At 42.2% G+C, this 13,368-nt stretch overlaps 1 protein-coding gene across 11 annotated transcripts in view; it reads right to left on the bottom strand.

The window, feature by feature from the left end:
- Positions 1–13,368, bottom strand: part of astn1 (astrotactin 1) — a 281,049-nt gene that overhangs the window by 156,688 nt on the left and 110,993 nt on the right. For all 11 annotated transcript variants that reach the window (XM_045714659.1, XM_014190633.2, XM_014190634.2 and 8 more), the window contains one exon: positions 10,625–10,775. In XM_045714659.1, the coding sequence (XP_045570615.1) occupies positions 10,625–10,775 (151 nt within the window). The remainder of the gene's footprint in view (positions 1–10,624; positions 10,776–13,368) is intronic.

Genomic DNA, 13,368 nt, shown 5'->3' with positions numbered 1-13,368 from the left:
ATGATCCATGGCACAGAGCCTGCAGCGAAGGTCCCCAGTCCGGAACCTACAGAGACGCTTCTCAGCCTGCAGGCTCCAGCGACGCTCCCCAGTCCGGAGCCTCCAGCGATGCTCCCCAGTCCGGAGCCTCCAGCGACGCCTCCCAGTCCGGAGTCTCCAGCGACGCCTCCCAGTCCGGAGCCTCCAGCGACGCCTCCCAGTCCGGAGCCTGCAGCGACTCCTCCCAGTCCGGAGTCTCCAGCGACGCCTCCCAGTCCGGAGCCTCCAGCGACGCCTCCCAGTCCGGGGCCTCCAGCGACGCCTCCCAGTCCGGAGCCTCCAGCGATGCCTCCCAGTCCCGAGTCATCAGTGGCGGTCTGCAGCCCTGAGTCATCAGCGGCGGTCTGCAGCCCCGAGTCATCAGCGGCGGTCTGCAGCCCAGAGTCATCAGCGGTGGTCTGCAGCCCAGAGTCATCAGCGGCGGCCTGCAGCCCAGAGCCTTCAGCGGCGGCCTGCAGCCCAGAGCCTTCAGCAGCGGCCTGCAGCCCAGAGCCTTCAGCGGCGGCCTGCAGCCCCGAGTCTTCAGCGGCGGTCTTTATCCCAGAGTTTTCAGTGGCGGTTGGTGGTCCGAAGCATCCGGCGAGGATCCATGGTCTGGTTCCTTCGGGCATACAGAAGCGGGGGGATCAGCGGGCAGTGGGGGTACCACGCCCGGAACCAAAGCCGTCGCCATAGACAGTTGTCACCCACCCTACCCTCCCTTTGTGTTGTGTTGTTTTTTAGGCGCGGTCGGCGTCCGCACCTTTTGGGGGGGGTGTACTGTCACATCCTGACCATAGGGAGTGGTTATTTTCTATGGTAGAGTAGGTCAGGGCGTGACAGGGGTGTTTGTCTGTTTTTGTATGTCTATGTTCAGTTTCTAGTTTTGCATTTCTATGTTGGTGTTGTTTGGCATGACCTCCAATTAGAGGCAGCAGGTTGTCGTTGTCTCTAATTGGAGTTCCTATTTAAGTTGATGTTTGTTTCACATGTGTTTGTGGGTGATTATTCATTGTGAGTGTATTTGATCCTCCTGCGTCACGGTTGTTGTTTTGTGTATATTTTGAAGTGTTTAATTGTTGCATTCGGTTTCACTGGTTAAATAAATATGTGGAACTACGAAAACGCTGCATCTTGGTCCGCTCCTTCTAACAGCTGTGACACTCAAAGCAATTTTTCAGAGGCCAGTGAAGCCAAATTCACGTTTTCTGTCAGACATTCCTTCAAAGGGGACTTTGATGGGATGATACTTAACAAGGCACCCCTGGCTGTAGAAAAGAGGAAAATACTCTGTTTGCCTTCAAGCAATAAGGAAGCATAAGTAACAATATATTTCTATATTTACTCTCACAAGTCTCCAGTGCCCATCGATCCTGGTCTCATCCCACTGGGCACACACTGGTTGACTCATATTTGTTTCCAAATTACGTTGAACCAACATGGAACAGGCGTTGAATTGACATTTGTGCCCAGTGGGATGAGAACAGTAGTCGGTTGAAAGAGTAGGCTGAATCCTAATACCTCTAGCTCAAACTGACAAATTTTGATGGGGATCAAACATGAACCAGTGCATCAATCGACTCTAAGGGGTCACACATGAATTGGAACTTCATAAGTTGAGTCAAACAGAAGCACTGAAAATCCAGAATTGTCCTACAGCAGGCCCTGTGGAGTTTCAGTATTAAAGGTAGACTGACTCAGCGATATGACGTAGATACAACATAGTGGGTCAATTTCTGCAGCAACTAAGAGCGTTGAAGTGCGAGGCTCAACTTCTCTGCGGTTTTAGTGCTCTGGCTACGACGCTCTAAACAGCATGAAGTAAACCCGTGCAAATGCGCAGATACTTTGTATGACTGTGTGTGAGCGAAGTCTGGCATCTCGCTCATCTCAATATGTGCGATGCTACTTGTGGCAACGTCATTTCGCTGAGTATTTCTTTAATATAAGATTTCAGATTGTATGCACCTGTAGATGTTATGTACAATTGAAGTCGGAAGTTTACATACACTTAGGTTGGTGTCAATAAAACCTGTTTTTCAACCACTCCACACGTTTCTTGTTAACAAACTATAGTTTTGGCAAGTCGGTTAGGACATCTTCTTTGTGCATGACACAAGTCATTTTTCCAACAATTGTTTACAGACAGATTATTTCACTGTATCACAATTCCATTGGGTCAGAAGTTTACATACACTAAGTTGACTGTGCTTTTAAACAGCTTGGAAAATTCCAGAAAAATATTTAATGGCTTTAGAAGCTTCTGATAGGCTAATTGACATCATTTGAGTCAATTGGAGGTGTACCTGTAGATGTATTTCAAGGCCTACCTTCAAACTCAGTGACTCTTTGCTTGACATCATGGGAAAATCAAAAGAAATCAGCCAAGACCTCTGGGTCTTTGCTTGAAATCATGGGAAAATCAAAAGAAATCAGCCAAGTCTAGGTCATCCTTGGGAGCAATTTCCAAACGCCTTAATGTACCACGTTCATCTGTACAAACAATAGTACGCAAGTATAAACACCATGCACACCACGGCCCACACAGCCGTCATACCGCTCAGGAAGGACACGTGTTCAGTCTCCTAGAGATGAACGAACTTTGGTGTGAAAAGTGCAAATCAATCCCAGAACAACAGCAAAGGACCATGTGAAGATGCTGGAGGAAACAGGTACAAAAGTATCTATATCCACAGTAAAACGAGTCCTATATTGACATAATCTGAAAGGCCTCTCAGCAAGGAAGAAGCCACTGCTCCAAAACCGCCATAAAAAAAGCCAGACTACGGTTTGCAACTGCACATGGGGACAAAGATCGTACTTTTCGGAAAATGTCCTCTGGTCTGATGAAACAAAAATAGAACTGTTTGGCCATAATGATCATCGTTATGTTTGGAGGAAAAAGGGGGAGGCTTGCAAGCCGAAGAACACCATCCCAACCGTGAAGCACAGGGGTGGCAGCATCATGTTGTGGGGGTGCTTTGCTGCAGGAGGGTCTGGTGCACTTCACAAAATAGATGGCATCATGAGGCTGGGAAATTAGGTGGATATTTTGAAGCAACATCTCAAGACATCAGTCAGGAAGTTAAAGCTTGGTCGCAAATGGGTCTTCCAAATGGGCAATGACCCCAAGCGTACTTCCAAAGTTCTGGCAAAATGGCTTAAGGACAACAAAGTCAAGGTATTGGAGTGGCCATCACAAAGCGCTGACCTCAATCCTAAGAAGATTTGTGGGCAGAACTGAAAAAGTGTGTGCGAGCAAGGAGGCCTACAAACCTGACTCAGTTATACCAGCTCTGTCAGGAGGAATGGGCTAAAATTCACCCAACGTATTGTGGGAAGCTTGTGGAAGGCTACCCGAAACATTTGACCCAAGTTAAACAATTTAAAGGCAATGCTACCAAATACTAATTGGGTGTATGTAAACTTCTGACCCACTGGGAATGTGATGAAAGAAATTAAAGCTGAAATAAATAATTCTCTCTACTATTATTTGGCCATTTTACATTCTTAAAATAATGTGGTGATCCTAACTGACGTAAGACAGGGAATTTTTACTAGGATTAAATGTCAGGAATTGTGAAAAACTGAGTTTAAATATATTTGGCTAAGGTGTATATAAACTTCCGATTTGAACTGTAAGTGTTTCCTGACAAAATCCCTCTCTTTACTGTAGATCATTATGACCCATCCCACCACTAACAACAAGGGCAGGTAAAGATACACTTATGTCATTACACCAAAGCCTTGTTAAAATTGGCAGATTTTTTTTGCATATCCAATTCTAATCTGTTCTTTTTGCTAAAGTCTGAACAGTCAAAATTCACATAGAAATGGACATTTCAAGCCACATTAAAAACCACCTTTATACGTGGTGTGAAATCAGATTCAAATCTGATTCCTGGTGACTTGTGTCCGAATTTTCAAATCTGATTTATTTTCCCTCAAATGGTTTATAGACTTTTATTTGGCATATCTTGTTGCTTGCTAGCTATTCTGTTGATGGTTTAACAAGAACATTGGCAGCTAACTAGCTTTTTAATTGTTTACAAACAAATTGGTGAATGTGCTAGAAAACTAAACATCTACCTAGCTAGCTAGTTGAGTGCTGTGGCTAGCCAAAAAGGAATCATTTTGAAAGTTGGATCATCTTATACTTTGAGTCTTTAAAAGTGTTTATTACACTATGATTTTGAACATTCAAAGCAACTGGGAAACATCCAGTTGCAACATTTGCATTAGCTTGCTACATAACTTCTGAGTCATAGGAAGCATGAGCACAACCACCAATCAGCCTGAACCACTGTGCATGTCACCAAATCTGATTTGGTCACTTGTAATTTGCTATTTGGACAAACAATTTTTCAAACTGGATTTGAAAATCAAAAATGATTTGAGCAATAATGCCTGCAGTGTGAACAAGTCTCAAGAGGTCTGGCTGGTCCTCTTACGAATCAAATCAAATTGTATTAGTCACATGCACCGAATACAACAGGTGTAGACCTTACAGTGAAATGCTTACTTACGAGCCCCTAACCAACAATTCAGTTTAAAAAAAATACAGATAAGAATAAGAAATAAAAGAAACAAGTAATTAAAGAGCAGCAGTAAAATAACAATTGCGAGACTATATACAGGGGGGTACCGGTATAGAGTCAATGTGCGGGGACACTGGTTAGTTGAGGTAATATTTACATGTAGGTTGAGTTATTAAAGTGACTATGCATAGATGATAACAACAGAGAGTAGCAACGGTGTAAAAGCAGGGGGGCAATGCAAATATTCTGTGAAACCATATGTTTAGGAGTCTTATAGCTTGGGGGTAAAAGCTGTTTAGAAGCCTCTTGGACCTAGACTTGGCGCTCCGGTACCACTTGCCGTGAGGTAGCAGAGAGAACATTCTATGACTAGGGTGGCTGGAGTCCTTGACAATTTTTAGGGCCTTCCTCTGACACCACCTGGTTTAGAGGTCCTGGATCGCAGAAAGCTTTGATGTACTGGTGTACTGGGCCGTTGATGTACTGGGCCGTTCGCACTACCCTCTGTAGTGCCTTGCGGTCAGAGGCCGAGCAGTTGCCATACCAGGCAGTGATGCAACCAGTCAGGATGCTCTCGATGGTGTAGCTTTAGAACCTTTTGGGGATCTGAGGACCCATGCTAAATCTTTTCAGTCTCCTGAGGGGGAATAGGTTTTGTCGTGCCCTCTTCACGACTGTCTTGGTGTGCTTGGACCATGTTAGTTTGTTGGTGATGTGGACACCAAGGAACTTGAAACTCTCAACCTGCTCCACTGCAGCCCTGTCGATGAGAATGGGGGCGTGCTCGGTCCTCTTTTTCCTGTAGTCCACAATCATCTGTGGTTAAGTGGTTAACACTGGGTTAATGGCTAATGTAGCAATGGCCATTGGGGCATATGTCGTAACAGGAGTCCCTCGCCTCGTCCCTCCCTGGACACATTGCTATTGATTTTGTCGCATGGCTACGGGCACTGTGAAAACTGATTTATCACATGTAATGTAAAGAGCATGGTACATTGAATCTCCTAACTCATCCGTAGCAGAGACTCTTTAAATCACTGGGCCTCTCTGCAATCGATGGCAATGGGTAAGTGTGGCAAAGGGAAGTCAGTGTAATTCATGTATTAATGGTCCTTGATGGCCCTTGCTTGTGAACCCCACATCTCTCCTTATTGACTGCTGTAAGCCAAATTCTGTGTGTAAATGTACTTGGTGAATAAAGGTGATTCTGACTGACATGCAGAAATAGGAGAACTCAGGAGAATTTCCCCACTGCCAAGAGAATGATAGTCATTAAATATGTGCTTGTTTGAGGATTTTCCAAACAGTTCTATTTCCATATGTAATGAACATGGTGGGAGACAGAGAGTTGGTTTCAAGCGCAGGGTGCAGCAAGTGTTTATTTGTAGAGGATCACAGGAGGAGGCAGGTAGCTGGGTCCAGGGGCAGGCAGCAGGTCATACACAGGGGGTCCAAAAGGCAACAGTACAGGCAGGGAAAAGGCTAGTAACGTCGTCCGGGAGATCAGGCAATAGGTTGATAACAGGAAATCCGATAGGCTAAAATGGGGCCAGGGAATAGGCAAAAGGTGTCATTAGTGAGGCAGGCAAAAACTATCATACACGGGAAGATTAAATTACGGTGGGCAAAACAGCACTCCGACTAGAAGTGTGTCACAAAACAAACAATACCTCGCAATGATGGGGTGCAAAGAACGGAACTAAATAGTGTGTGATAATGACATACAGGTGAGTGGACAGGTGATCAGAATTCAGGTGATTGGGATCTGGAGAGTGAGCTGCGTTCAGGGGATCTATGTGTTTGAGTGTGTGAGCTGGAAAGTGGGATGGAAAGTGAGCTGCGTTCAGGGGATCTATGTGTTTGAGAGTGTGAGTTGGAAGCAGACGTTACACCATACAGCTTTTTTGCATAGAGTTCTATTGAGAATTTAAAACTCAACAGTTTAGGAATTCACAATCCATAGGTCAAAGGTAGAATAAATCATATGCTTTGAAATGATTCAGATAAAGTGAAAAATGGCAAAGGTCCTCTAAAGATCCCTCCATGAGAGAAACAATTGATAAGGTCAACATACAGTATATTTCCTTTCATAGTAATGAAATATGTTGACACATTTTTTTTTTAGTTGCTAGGTAGAATAACAAATGTAACACCACAAAATAAACAGCATCCTTCACTGGCAGTTTAAGGAAATAAGACAATAAATTATAATAGTGTACCGGCTTGTGAAGCTTTTGTATTTAGGCTGAACTGGAAAAATCCTTGAACCACTGTACCTTTTAATCCCATTTCCTAATGGAGATAAATTCCTCCTGCTCCTTCCAGTTTATGGGAATCAGCCATGTGGTGTTGCCACATAGCAACAAATCCTTTCTAGAGAGTTGGATAAACTTTGCAATTTTCCAATACGCCAAATAGGCAGATTGGAGAAAGTGAACAATAGAGATTGAATAGGTCTACTTATTCAGCAAGCAGAGTTTCAGCAGGAAAGGGAAGATATAATCTGTTCCAAATGTCATGGTTGAGGTTATCAACGTATATCAGGTAGTCTTAAGAGTTGTAAAATTATCCAGAGTACAGTAATATAATAACCCCTTGGGAATATATATGTAAACTTAACATTGTACAGTGATTGTATTGACATTCTATAACGCCCCTCCCAAACCATTTATATATCTTATCTTCATAAATCACCACTTGTTGGGGGGATTAGTGTTATAAAATCTTCACCAACATCTCCCCTGGTGCTAGCCAGTCATATTTCAGAGGTAGCTTTAGGGATTACAGTGGTGCATTAACATGCTCTGCATCTGTCCACGGGAAGACTGCAGCGGATTTTTCCAAAAGCGGATGGACTACCTTAAATCCCCCTATCGATCCTTAGAGGAAAATATCAGTACTGGCAGGCCGCTGAGCACCTGCTACTCTATAGGAGTATGCTCATAGAATACCTTGGCCAAATATCGACTCAGCTCAGAACTGTTTAGTGTCCAAAATGGGATCCAAGTCAGAGCTGGTTGCAGCTGAATGTGGACTACGTCAGTAACAAAGTGCATTGGCCAGCATGGGAAACATGTTAAGGTGCTTGTTCTGAAGTTGTTTGACCGTGGGCAGCTTAGACTTTGGCACAATTGAGCATTCTATTAATTGTGAGGTATATCTATATGTTTTTGAGGTATATCTATATATATTCTTCGAAGGTGGAGTTCTCTGGGGGAAGGTATATGTGACTCCCAAACAGCACACCTCATTTTTTAAATGTAAATTTGGCAAGTTCAGTTGTAGTACAGGCCAGTAGTACTGTAACTACCTGATGAAATGTCTTCACCAATGGAACATCAAATGAAAGAATAAATGTCTATATACCAATTACAAAGGCCAATTAAGACATTGGGGAATATTTCCACCCTGGTCATTCTCAGTGCAGGGAGTCTGTAAGTGTGTGATAACAGTCCTAATGTCTGCATCATGTAAATACTAAGGTCTCCTCTGTCGGTAGGTACACATCCCACACTGCAGGCCGACGCTTTGTTTGGACAGGGCCCAATTTGTTCTGTGTGGCAGGCAGGCTGGACAGACAGCCTCACATTTCCCCTGTTCTAGCAGGAGTAGACGAGAGCTAATGAATCGCATAATAATTAGGTGATTATTAGACATTACTTCCAAACGACTGCACCGTCTCTCCTCAGGAGTGCCATACATCAGCCAAGACAGAGTGGGTCAGGCGGCGTCGGCTCATGCTAGGAGAGATATTAAACATGACGAGACGAGACTGGCAGCATGGACTCAGACAAGGTGTTAATTGATTTGTGGATTCGGCCTCTGGGTCCCAGCCAGTTACCACTATGATTTGACGGATGAAAGCATCATCTATATACCTAGTCACAAGGTAATTACAAAACGCCAAGTAATATATGCAACAGATGGCACCATCCTGGATATCTTGCAGTAACAAGAGTGGACACTTAGTAGGAACTGGTAGGAAAAAAATCTGTCAAAGGCAAAGATTGATTCCTTATTGCGGATCTAAGCTTGTAAATGTATGTTTATAAATGGGATGTCCATATTAAACCTTCATTACCATAAAACAAAAATCCAGAGCTTCAGGTAGGTCTGGGTGATGCAGACAATAATCCATATCACAATAATAGAAACGGTTATCTCCATAAAAGCATGAGGTATGCAAGGAAATGTTTAGAAATAAAGACCAACATGATGCATATCTATTAATATTCTTTCAGTATAATCAGTTGCTGAAAGTATCAGGGCTTTTGCTTCATGACAGCATTAAGGGAGAAAACAAATAGAAAATGAAAATATGATTCTAATTTGATGATTGAATGTGTTTTGCAGTTGCATAAACTAGGGGCACGTGTCTAAGTATTTCATGAAGCTTGAGCATGTTAACAAATACCTTCTGAGACTGTTGTCTACTTCAGAGCTCAGTGGTAGAGCTGCTATCATTGACTAATTAATTAACAGGACCTCTTAATTCTGTTCTCATGTCCTCCGGATCTGAGGGAAACTGTACAGTATATAGCTTTGTTTGTTGTCTGTGTTCTATGTCCTGTGTTTTGCATTATTTTTATTTAAAAAAATAATAATGTTCGCCTTGGGTGTGAGAAATACACTTTACAAATTAAATAAATTATTAATATTTATTATTATCCTAATTTAATTTCATATAAGAATAATTTCCACAACATGACATAGATATATTTTGTGCCCTCTGATATTGCAATGCTCTTTCCTGTGTTTAAATGTCAAACCCTGCAATATGTTTTGTAATAAATCAATACATTTAGTCATGACTTTTAGATACTGGAAACCATTGATACTATAGGTCACAGGTCATGTACATCTATTACAAGAAGTGCAATACCAGGGAGTCTGCACGCTGTTGGTTGTGAACTCTGTGACAGCTGCATGTAGGTAGGTCTGTCCACCAGCACAATTAGAGCAGAAGGAAAACGTTCTCAACGAGGGCAATACATTGTTTGCTAAATCTAATCGCTCGGCATTGAAATTACATTTACTTGAGCAGCAAGATTGTGACATTTACAAGCGTCAAAGAAACAAATGAGGTGATTTTCTACACAATTGTATCTGAATGAACAGCAAACCAAGTCAGGCCTTCTAACAAACAGGAATCTTAATTGCATTGGTGCAGAAAATGGATGTATTTTCAGATGATGCTGGGGACCCCAAAGCTGTGAAAGAACACTTACATTGATGTCCAAGTACGGCCTCTGTTCTCAAATTGCAATTGTTAACTATGACGGATACAATAATGAACGTTTGTTGTCGATTAAAATAGTGTCTGCTCATATATAATTAACATTCAAGTGTGAAATACAGTTCCTACACAAACATCTTGGTCAGAACCAGTTTAGACATTACATACAGCCCACTGCTGAGTCAGAGAATGGTCTTGATAGCCATGTCAAACCAACGTTTTGAGACAGTCTTTTGATTACTAATGTTTTTTTGCCATGACAGTCATGTTTTGGAAAGTTCACTGCAGTAATGCAAATGTGATGTTTTATCAATCCAGTGCAGACATTTGAAACTGAAATGCATAGAAAATGTACCTTAGATCTGTCCTACTCATGCACCGAATAGATATTCTCTATCTCATTCTAATATCATGCATTGAGGGTGGGAGGGCATAATATTGAGGAAATGTAAATCAATAAATTATTATCATTTGAGGAAGATTTGATAGTTCCAAAAAGTTTATCTTCAAACCTGTTACAGAAAGATAATCTGATCAGAAATGCTGGATCATCTCTCATCTGATTAGAAATGCTGGTCACCTGAAACTCATGTCTTGAGCAGATAAATAGTCTTATAGATGGTTGACAGCCTGAGTTTTTCACATCTTTCACCAAAAATCTGTCGCGAAACACCAACAAACAATAGGAGTACACCTTTTTAGTAGGATAGAAACCATGGACAGATGGTGAATGAAATAGAACATGCCTGGTTCATTTCATGGCCACTAAGCAAACAAAGAGAGGTAGTACTGTAAAGGGGGCCATCTCCAGGCAGTACAGTGATTCACTCACCACACATCCACTGGAATCAAGCTTGCGGTCAGAGACGCAGCGGAAGTTTCGGCTACAACCACCATTGTCCTTTGAGCAGTCGCGCACTGGGCCAAATGAGTCCAGCAAAACCTCCAGACTGTCAAATGATGAGGAGATCATCAGCTCTTCTCTGGCAAAATAAAACACAAACAAAAACATTATAATCTTCCCCCTCAGCAAAAAACAAAATCATCAGTCGCTAGCAATCAAATGTCCCTCTTTGGTTATTGTCTGTTGATTGAAAATGGGTTCGTTGTAGTCCTCATCACAAAACAATGCACCAAATGCATCTTTAATTTTGAAACTTTATGATGTGTTTCAGTCAGAGCAGCCAAAACTTGAATTTCAAAGCAACCCTGCTTTGCAAAGGGCCTAAGATGTGTTTGATGAAATGCATTGGGTTTACCGTACGGTTTACAGTGCTTTATTGCTATAACCTTGCTCCAAGCCATCTGTTTTGTCTCTATTATGTGAAATATTTCAAAGACTTGCAAGGTAAAATATTCCAGATCATCACATTGAAATATGAATGGAAAGGGCAGATGAAGAACAAAGCTTGGGCGTACATTCTTATTTTCTGGATGCTAAATCACCATGCCATTGAAGTGGAATATATATGATAAACTGAGTACTTTTATAATAACACTGCCATGAACCTTGCCTAGGGGAAAGAAAGAATAGCCTCTCTTGTTTTGTAGATAGTATTTATTTGCTCCCTCACCCACTCCCAGAATTCTTCCCCGGAGATTGCCTGAAATAAACATATTAGATATTTCAAGATCTTATCAAACTAGCCAATTTTCTTTTATAATTGACTGTGGACATTGTCTTTATACATTTATGGCGAACTAACCCAACAGGTCACACAGATAATGATGCATTTTAAAAAATTATGACGCATTAATTTTTTTGTATTTAGTACGGAAAATAACCTTTGTATTTACATGATTGAAATCATCCATCCTTGTCGTCATGTTGTTTAGCACTGATTCATGAGGAGGGTTACAGGTGAAGCTACATAGCATATGTGATCTCTCCCACGGTTGCACAAATCCAACTCCGCATGTTTGATTGAATCCAGACCATACATTAGTGGCCTTCAATAGACACAATCAATGTACATTTGAATCTTAAAACTTTATATAGAAAGATGAGACCATTTACCCTAACCTCCAGCCACCCTAGTCATAGACTGTTCTCTCTGATACCGCACGGCAAGCGGTACCGGAGCACCAAGTCTAGGTTCAAGAGGCTTCTAAACAGCTTCTACCCCCAAGCCACAAGACTCCTGAACATCTAATCAAATGGCTACCCAGGCTACCCCCCCCACACACAGCTGCTACTCTCTGTTATTATCTATGAATAGTCACTTTAATGACTATAGCTACATGTACACATTACCTCAACTACCTCGACTAACCGGTGCCCCCGCACATTGACTGTATACCCCCTGACTGTATACCCCCCTACATTGACTATATACCCCCTGTATATAGTCTCGCTAATGTTATTTTACTGCTGCTCTATAATTACTTGTTCATTTTATTTCTTATTCTTATTCATATTCATATTTTTTAAACGGCATTGTTGGTTAGGGGCTTGTAAGTAAGCATTTCACTGTATTCGGCGCACGTGACTAATAACATTTGATTTGATTTGGATATCTATATGATTAACAAGAACATTTAAGCAATATGAAAGTCCACTCTGCTCATAATTCAGAAAAGACACAAAGAAGAGACATTCAGGCTATTAGCCGTTGAAAAATACAGGCTGGCTAATTACTTCTCTTTACCCTGTAATTTGCCTTATGTGAAATATTTCAAAGACTTGCAAGGTAAAATATTTCAGATCATCACATTGAAATATGAATAGAAAGGGTGGATGAAGAACAAAGCTTGGGCGTACATTCTTATTTTCAGAATGCTAAATCACCATGCCATGGAAGTGGAATATAAACTCAGAAATGTCCTCTCACTGTCAACTGCATTTATTTTCAGCAAACTTAACATGTGTAAATATTTGTATGATCATAACAAGATTCAACAACTGAGACATGAACTGAACAAGTTCCACAGACATGTGACTAACAGAAATGGAATAATGTGTCCCTGAAGAAAGGGGGGTCAAAATCAAAAGTAACAGTCAGTATCTGATGTGGCCACCAGCTGCATTAAGTACTGCAATGCATCTCCTCCTCATGGACTGCACCAGATTTGCCAGTTCTTGCTGTGAGATGTTACCCCACTCTTCCACCAAGGCACCTGCAAGTTCCCGGACATTTCTGGGGGGAATGGCCTTAGCACTCACCCTCCGATCCAACAGGTCCCAGACGTGATCCGGGCTCTTCGCTGGCCATGGCAGAATACTGACATTCCTGTCTTGCAAGAAATCACACACAGAGCAAGCAATATGGCTGGTGGCATTGTCATGCTGGAGGGTCATGTCAGGATGAGCCTGCAGGAAGGGTACCACATGAGGGAGGAGGATCTTCCCTGTAACGCACAGCGTTGAGATTGCCTGCAATGACAACAAGCTCAGTCCGATGATGCTGTGACACACAGACCATGACGTACCCTCCACCTCCAAATCGATCCCACTCCAGAGTACAGGCCTCGGTGTAATGCTCATGCCTTCGACGATAAACGCGAATCCGACCATCACCCCTCGTGAGACAAAACCGCGACTCGTCAGTGAAGAGCACTTTTTGCCAGTCCTGTCTG

This window comes from Salmo salar, chromosome ssa03, assembly GCF_905237065.1.
Source record: "Salmo salar chromosome ssa03, Ssal_v3.1, whole genome shotgun sequence".
Lineage (NCBI taxonomy): Eukaryota > Metazoa > Chordata > Actinopteri > Salmoniformes > Salmonidae > Salmo > Salmo salar.
This window is presented reverse-complemented; position numbering and strand designations above follow the sequence as displayed.